General features: G+C 36.6%; 1 protein-coding gene across 1 annotated transcript; it reads left to right on the top strand.

Moving 5' to 3' along the window:
• Positions 1–538: 538 nt before the first annotated feature.
• Positions 539–8047, top strand: LOC131946975 (uncharacterized). The gene is made up of 4 exons (XM_059308039.1): positions 539–691; positions 4181–4458; positions 5182–5337; positions 7666–8047. Exons 2-4 carry the CDS (start codon positions 4251–4253, stop codon positions 7878–7880), a joined length of 579 nt encoding a protein of 192 aa, XP_059164022.1. The 5' UTR covers positions 539–691; positions 4181–4250; the 3' UTR covers positions 7881–8047.
• Positions 8048–9431: the final 1384 nt, after the last annotated feature.

Below are 9431 nucleotides of genomic sequence, written 5' to 3'. Positions count from 1 at the left end.
AGAGGTAGGTTCTGGTTATGTTGTTGATGTAGATTGATGTTAACAATCTTTGAATAAAAACTAAATTAGGAAGAATCGGTATCCTGTTATCTTTTGTGATGTCTGTGACTTAGCGCTAACTCATAGAAGGAGTGAATGTTGTCAGAAGAACGTATACATTGGGTGATGATTATATCAGGAAGGTTGAGCCCTCTAACAACGAACCCCAACAACAATTTGGCTCTGTAGAGTGGGGGGGTGGCTTATAAATAGGTAACATCTTGCTCTGGGCAAAGCCATTTACACAAAACTTATATTTGAAAGCCTATATATAAGTGGGGGGGGGGGCTTTTTTGCCGCAGCAGAAAGTTGTTTGCTATCAGATATCCTGTGAAAGATTTATGGGGATCTTGAGTCTGTATGTTGTATGATCAAACACGAGCTAAGGTTTATTACTTTTTTCCCGTTAAAACAGCATGGGCAGTTCAACGTAAAAATATTTTTTATACACTAAAAAATTGTTTCATATCGAAACTTAATTGTTATCTTCAGAATCTATGTTTCCTTCTCTGAGAAATCTTCTAAGAATAGAAAACATTTCCTTGGTGTTTCGGTTAAGCAGAAGCTATTAAATCTTCCACCTTCACTAGCTTGAGATCAAACAAGCAGTTCCAAACAGAACTTCGGAGGCTAGTGTTTGTATAATAAACCTGTTAGCTCAGTTTTCATTTGAAATATTTTGTACTATTTTGAAGGATATTAGTTCTTGTGTTTAAAATTGTGTCTAGCTACTGTTTACTTCGGACATAAATTACCTTAGATCAAATTACATTTGACTTGACAATTTGACATTGATCTATTTATAAAATTTAACAACAAAAGTGTTTATTCCGTACATTGTAACATATTCTGCTGTTAATTAAAAGGATTATTCTTATACTCTCAACAAGCGCGTCTTGATCTGTTGTCCGCCGTACAAATTTAAATAAACCGGGAGTGATCTCCCCAAAACTTTCTCGAATATCTAATATATAAAGCTCAGATCTGTATGTAAAAATACATATGTTTGTCGCTGACATAGTTCCATGGATTAAAGTGTTAGATAAGTAAAGTCCTTATGGTCTGAATTTATGAGTTAAAAAAATAATATTGAAAGTTTTGGGGAATAATTTTCATTTATCAAACTGAAAGTAATAATTGTCGGCATATTCATTAAACACAAGTTTTAAAAAAATATCATCTTTTACAAAAATTCTAATTATGTCTTTATTTAGTCCTATAGCACTTACTTCCCTTTGATAAATTAGGAAAACACAATTACTTCCCTTTATAAAACCATTGCATTTGTGGAAAAGAATTTACTTTTTATTACTTTGTTTTGGTGTTGGGAAAAAAAATAATTACATAATTAGCGGGGATTGATCAAGTGCAAATGTTGTAGGTATTTTACGGATAAGCTTGGAGTATTATAATTGTTCATTAAATTGAAACAGGCGCGTTCGTTTGAGTGAGTGCAAAAGACTGTGAATAAGTTGGGGTACTATAGTCGTTCATTAAGCTAAAACAGGTGATTCCGCCCCGGGCGTTTATGTTCGCGTTAGTGTTTTCTTTGTGTTTAGGTGGGTTTGCGTTAGTGGTTGCGTTTTGATTTGGTTCGTTTTTGTTCTTTCTTTTTTCGTTTTTGTTTGTGTTTTTTTTCTTTGGGTTTGTATTTGTGTTTTTGGTTGGTTTTGCGTTTGGATTTGGTTTGTTTTCGTTTGCTTTTTCGTTGTTTTTTTTGTGTTGGTATTGGTGTTTGTGGTTGTGGTTGAGCTTGTTGTTAGGTTTTTGTTTTCGTTTGCTTTTTTGTTTGTTTTTTCTTTGTGTTTGTATTGGTGTTTGTGGTTGTGGTTGGGTTTGTTGTTAGGTTTTTGTTTTCGTTTGTATTTGTAATTGTGTTAGCGTTATGTTTGCGTTTTGTTGTTTTGGTTTTGGTTGGTTGTGGTTTGGGTGGGCAATATCGGGTTTATGATGATTACTAAACACACAGGTGATGGTCTTTAACAGAAAGGTTTTTCACAAAAAAATCTTGTCCGTATGTCTGTGTGTCTGTCTGTGTGTGTGTGTGTGTGTGTCCGTGTGTAAACACGATAACTTGAGTACCGTTACAGCTAGGTTGATGAAATTTCATATATAAGTATTTAATCAAAATTGTAGATCCATATCAACTTTTGAGCGATTTCCGATAACCGGAAGTGGTACTTTTCCTACTTTGAATTTTTCAAAAGCCTATAACTTGAGTACTATTTCAGATAGATAAATGAAATTTCATACGTAAGTAAAAGATCTAATTCTCTACCTTCTATTAAATTTTGAGTCATTTCCGTTGACTGGAAGTAGTACTTTACGCTACTTCCGATTTCTCAAAAAACTAATGTAAATTTTAAAAGTAATAATAATATTGCGCACTATTATGCGCTTTTTTATTTCGCGTTCACTTGGTGTGCAATTAATTTGTCTACGAGATTTTATTCTATTTTTAAAACTTTAAGTATTTAACATGGATTAAAAATCATGTCTATAGCCCGAGTTCCCATCCCCTGTTATTTTATATAAGAATATTCGAGAAAGTTTAGGGGAGATCACTCCCGGTTTATTTCTACGAGGTTTTATTCTATTTTAAAAAGTTTAAGTATTTAAAATGGATTAAAATGCATGTCTATATCCCGAGTTCCCATCCCATGTTTTTTTATAAAAGAATATTCGAGAAAGTTTAGGGGAGATCGCTCCCGGTTTATTAAGTTTGTTTAGTTACCGAAAACATCAAACACATTCAATCTTTAGTAAAATCTGACAAAAACCTCACAATCAACTTTTATAACCACATTTATATTAATAACATCGCACGTCTTTGTTTTTTTTTTTTATTTAATTAACCATTCGAGACTGACCACAGCTGCGATAATTAAAAAGTCAATTTGTATCGTCTGCACATGCCTACAGTTTCTATGAAAACCAAACCTTATCTTCCACACAATGCCAATGGGTGATCTCGTAACTTAGTTTTGACCTAATTTCTAATCTGGTGATTTCCTATGGATTTCCTAGATACATTTACCCCCCCCCCCCCCCCAACCCCACACCCCCTGTGAAATTTTTTTTTTTAAATGTCAATCCAGTGAGATATTTAATTAGTTCTGAATTTTAAGATTTCTGTATCCTGTGGGGGAGACAATATGCTAAAGGGGCAGATAACAGGGGCAGATAACAGGGGCAGATAACAGGGGCAGATAACAGGGGCAGATAACAGGGGCAGATAACAGGGGCAGATAACAGGCGCAGATAACAGGCGCAGATAAAAATGTGTTGTTTAAAATTGTGTTACGTCGATTCACTGAAAAAATTCACTGAAATGAACATATCGATACAATGCATTCGCATTTCATTTTTACTTTCTTGTATACAAAGTTGAGAGGAAGTATTGTAATCGTGCAAAAAATCGAAATCAAGTCGAGATTTTAGTAAATCTCGACGTTTTACACCTCCCTGAGTCGGAAAAACTAGTTTTGCAATTTTGTCCGTATCTGTGTGTGTGTGTGTATGTGTGTATGTTTATGTATGTGTGTATGTATGTTTGTCTGTGAACATGATAACTTGAGTACCTTTACAGCTAGGTTGAAGAAATTTCATATATTAGTGTTATATCAAATTTGTAGTTCTGTATCAAATTTTCAGCGATTTCCGATAACCGGAAGTGGAACTTATTCTATTTGCAATTTTTCAAAAGCATATAGCTCGAGTACTTTTTCAGATAGATAGATGAAATTTCACACGTAAGTAAAAGATCTAATTCTCTACTTTCCGTCAAATTTTGAGTAATTTCCGTAACTGGAAGTAGTAATTTACGCTATTTCCGATTTCTCAAAAAACGCATGTGAATTTATAAAGTACTAATAATATTCCGCAGTATTATACACATATTGTTTGGCGTTCACTTGGTGAGCATTTCTTTTTTCTACGAGATTCTATTCTATTTTAAAAGTTTTAAGTAATTAACAGATGGATTAAAAATCATGTCTATATCCCGAGTTGCCATCCCTCGTTGTTTTATATAAGAATATTCGAGAAAGTTTAATGGAGATCACTCCCGGTTTATTTTTAATTGGTATTTTCCTTTAATTGAACCATAGGGCCATTTTTGTCTGGCTTTACATAAATTCAGACAAGAACAGCCGTCTGCTGTTACTGACCAGACAAGAACAGCCGTCTGCTGTTAACCGAGCAGCTGAAGGATGCCCCTGCCTGCGGGAATCCAGGGCTGGTCACTCTGTGGGCTGGTGATGTTGATGCTGGGGTCACTCTTACACGTCATCGGGCTGGCCACGCCCGACTGGTCAGTCGGCTACCCCGAGAAGTCGTCGCCCCTGCCCAAGATATCTGTGGGCTTGTGGGAGGTCTGCATGAGCTTTTGCCAAGCTCTACTTCACCAGGAAAAGTCAGGTGAGTTCCAGGTGGCAGAAGGTTGACGCAGGTCATTCAGCGTGTTGCATTAAAATCTCACGACATGTATGTGTGACAGGTGGGGTGGGGGGGGGTACGACACACTACTCGTGTATATCGTGTATCTGACAGAGAACTGACCACATGTATCTGACAGAGATCTGACCACATGTATCTGACAGAGATTTGACCACATGTATCTGACAGAGATTTGACCACATGTATCTGACAGAGAACTGACCACATGTATCTGACAGAGATTTGACATGTATCTGACAGAGATTTGACCACATGTATCTGACAGAGATTTGACATGTATCTGACAGAGATTTGACCACATGTATCTGACAGAGAACTGACCACATGTATCTGACAGTGATCTGACCACATGTATCTGACAGAGATTTGACCACATGTATCTGACAGAGAACTGACCACATGTATCTGACAGAGATTTGACCACATGTATCTGACAGAGAACTGACCACATGTATCTGACAGAGAACTGACCACATGTATCTGACAGAGATTTGACCACATGTATCTGACAGAGATTTGACCACATGTATCTGACAGAGAACTGACCACATGTATCTGACAGAGAACTGACCACATGTATCTGACAGAGATTTGACCACATGTATCTGACAGAGATTTGACCACATGTATCTGACAGAGATCTGACCACATGTATCTGACAGAGATTTGACATGTATCTGACAGAGATCTGGAAGACCTGTGACGCCCTGGCTATCGTCGGAATGTTGTTCAGTTTCCTGTCGGTTGGCGCTGCTGCTTACGTCATGTACTTAAAGGTCAAGGCCAAGCCGGACAACGAATCGCTGGTGAAATTATCCACAGCCATGTCCATCTTGTCATGTAAGACTTTAAAGTCCAGTTCTCCATCAATCGATGTCAGCGTGCTGTGCTTGCGATGTTTTAAACTGATCTACCTTTAAGATAAACGTCAAGTAAAAGGAAAGCACACTCTCGAATCTGACGGTCCATACGGCGGGTGAGGTAGAGTTCACCAATTTAGTGACCTCGTCATAAGTATGGATAGTGTGGTCAGCACTAAGCTAGTCGCCATTACTTTCTTATAGTCAGCTGGGTGAACTCAGCGAGATTCTATGCACATGCACCCGGGATTCGAACTCGAGACGTTTGGATGAGCTGTCGTATACTCTACCATCCGATCACGCTAGCCCATAAGAATAGACTTCCTGGTAAAAATGTCTTAAATTAACCTCTGCTCGCCCAATACAATACATTTAATTGATTTGAAAATATAAGAAAACGTTAAGAGCTTAAACAAATCACCATCTATCACATACACCATCTAACGCATACACCATCTAATACATACACCATCTATCACATACACCATCTAACACCATCTAACACATACACCATCTAACACAGTGGTTCCCAACCTTTTTCGAGTGGCGACCCCCTTTTATAAAAAGTAAGTGACCCGCGACCCCCATAGAATTAAAAAGCCGAAATTAGTTTGGAAATTAATAAGCACTTAAACAAGATTTTCTAGTAGACTTTCAATATGAACTACTCTTAATAACTGTTTTAATAGCATGAGTAAAATTGCATACTATTCACTAAAACTTTGGGGGTAAGTTTTTAATTTTAAAAAAATTTTGTTAACGCCAACCTATGTCATTATAATTATCTTAATTTTGATTTTAATCGAAGAATAGTGTTGAAAAATTATTCTCAAAAAGTCAATCAATTTTACGTTTGGGTATGAATGGTGAATACTACACCAAAATTGTGTCTGCAGTTTTTCATCTTACTCGGAATCTTTCTGCAAATCAAAAAATTCATCTTGTAATTCATCGGGAATGCTGGCAACATCAAAGGACGAAGAGAATGGGAAATGCGTAAATGCAGATTCTTCTTTTTTCAGCTCAGAGAAATAGCGATGCAGTTCGTTTTCAAGAGATTCAAGATGCCCAGAAATCGCTTCTTTCAAAATTTTAATTATCTCACAATCAGATTCATCTACCACACCGCAGAGTTTCTCAAATTTACAACATGTCCAAGATGTATTTTCTTTACCGATTTTGTAGCTTTGATAATAATGCCCCGAGATTATTATGGAAAGTTATAATATTCGTTCATTTTCCCTGAAGCTTCAGGTTAAGCTTATCTTGATGTTCGAACACATCTGCTAGGTATGATACTCTCTCCAACCACTCTATGTAGTTTTAAGTATACCAAAAAGTCTTGTTTCCCTTGCACTTCCAAGAACAATTTGATTTCAGATTTCAATTCAAAAACACAATTTACAACATTTCGTTTGACAGCCAGCGTACTGTAGTGTAGAAGAGCAGAACCTACAGATCTATATTAATGTTTTGATGTCGATTGGTTAGGGCAGTGGTTAGGGAGCTAAATCTTTTCCGTTTTCTGAAAGCCCGATTTTGAGCTAAACATAGATGGCGCGCCATCCTTACAAACCTCCACAGCCGTTCTAACCCATTTTACTCATCCAGTTTCAAAAAAGGTATTTATTTTCTCCATGCTATCTTCATAAAAGAGCAACTCTTCTTTGCTATCATCCGCATGAATATAGACACAGACCAGCAACTGCAAACACGAACTCACGTCTGTTGATTTATCAACTTGAAAAGCAAACAATGGTGAAAGCTTATTTCAATAAAAATGTGTTATTTACATGCAGCGTTTAATGAGATTTTCTCCTATTGTTTTTTTTTTTTTTTTTTTTTTTTGCTTGGCATTTTCTATCGCGACTTCATTTGAGGCTTGCACTAATGCTGGTGAAAACTTCCTGTTCGATCAAGTCTCTGGCATTTGCAACTAGCTTCTTATCGACGAAAGAACTCCATATATTTTTGGTGTGTTCCGAATGACTCGTCTCAAATACGTTTTAGTTTTGAAGATTTAATAGATTAGTGACTGAGAACAACTTTGTACAGTGCGCTTTGTTTCTTCTCTATTACATTTCCAGTGATGTTAATGAAGCCGAATTTCAAAAATTCTTTTAAATATTAATGTTTTGTTTCAAATTACTAAGGTTTAGTATACCAGTTGGCGAACCCCCAGAAAGACCTTCGCGACCCCCAGTGGGGTCGCGACCCCCAGGTTGGGAACCCGTGATCTAACATATACACCATCTAACACACACATCTACCATCGTGAATTGAACCAGCTTGTTGAAATGTCCTCCAGTGTTGTCTATTTTGATCTGCACCATTATGTGGAGTGCGGGGCTTCACCCTGGGGTGGTCCACGACTTCTGGCCGGGGACACGCCACGACAAAATCTTTGAGGAGGGACCGGACATCGACCACAACACTCTCGGCTACTCTTTTATTCTCAGCATTCTGGGGGGCTGCCTGCTCAGTATTGGCGGAGTGATATTCTCGTGTTCCTTGAGAAAGTAGTTCCTGCCAGATGCGAACACGGACAGTCTAGGTCTAATGACGTCAGATTTTATCCAAGTCTTTATCCCCCACCAGCTGTACTCGTGTACACATTATTTTAACTCGCTTAAACCAATTTTTTTTCTTGTGTTAGATAATTTTTAAACTTGGAAATTCTTAATTTACATTTTTTTAAAATAAACGTTTAAATAACTACATTGTTGTGATGGTTTTTTTTTCATTTATTATTTTTTTAAAAAGTTGAAGTTAGAATTGAATGTTTGATCAAACATTGAAATAAATAAATGCGAACTTAGAGTTGACCAAACATCGAAACTATGATGGAAATATGTTGTGTGTGTACATCTCTCTTTCAAATGCTTTGAGCTTCTTTTATAAACGTTATATTGTTTATGCTTGCGATGAATATGTGCGATCTATTTGAAACTACTGCATTCAAATCTTTTAATTTGCACACTGAGTTTTTCTAAAAGTACACAACACAAATCTAGGGTCATTCTGTAATTTCACACGCAGTAGTTGTATATAGCTGCAGCAAATGTTCTAAATAGCTGCAGCAAATGTTGCTGTAAATAGCTGCAGCAATTGTTAAATATAGTTGCAGCAAATGTTGCTGTAAATAGCGGATGCAAATGTTGCTGTAAATAGCTGCAGCAAATGTTGCTTTAAAAGCTGCAGCAATTGTTCTATATAGCTGCAGCAATTGTTCAATATAGCTGCAGCAAATGTTCTATATAGCTGCAGCAAATGTTGCTGTAAATAGCAGCAGCAAATGTTGCTGTAAATAGCTGCAGCAAATGTTGCTTTAAAAGCTGCAGCAAATGTTCGGTCGGATATCAAGTCTAGATATCAACACTCTGTTGACAAATGATATCAACACTCTGTTGACAAATGATATCAACACTCTGTTGACAAATGATATCAACACTCTGTTGACAAATGATATCAACACTCTGTTGACAAATGATATCAACACTCTGTTGACAAATGATATCAACACTCTGTTGACAAATGATATCAACACTCTGTTGACAAATGATATCAACACTCTGTTGACAAATGATATCAACACTCTGTTGACAAATTTAATCTAGGCCTAGAATCTAGTAGCGAGCTTGGAATGACGTCTTCAAATCTATTTATAGATGTCAGGCGTCATATAAAATTGGCAAAATCTTTAGATGCGACGTTTGAAGATATTGTACTTGGTTAGGCAAATAGACATTCTACACAATGTAGCCTTAAGGCAGATTTGCAACTACGATAAGCAAAACAAAGTTTACTCAATATAAAAATTGTATTTTGTTTTTTACATTTTACCTTTCAATGTACAAGTAAGTTTAAATACAGAACTTTTTACAAGCTTTTATTTAACTCACTTCCTCGTCAGTCTGTCGACAGTCTGTCGTCAGTCTAGATCGAAACGCAGGAGTGCAAATTCGGACAGTTCTACTTGACCGACACGATTCACAGTTGGCACGTGGGTCAAGACATGAAGACAATGCAATCTGAAACTAAATTTGACTTAATTGGATGCCTAATTAATTTCTT

The sequence above is a fragment of the Physella acuta genome, unplaced genomic scaffold (genome assembly GCF_028476545.2).
Source record: "Physella acuta isolate Inbredline_101_S28 unplaced genomic scaffold, ASM2847654v3 ptg000579l, whole genome shotgun sequence".
Taxonomy (NCBI): Eukaryota; Metazoa; Mollusca; class Gastropoda; family Physidae; genus Physella; species Physella acuta.
Note: the sequence above shows the minus strand (reverse complement) of the source record. Positions and strands in the feature narration are given on the sequence as shown.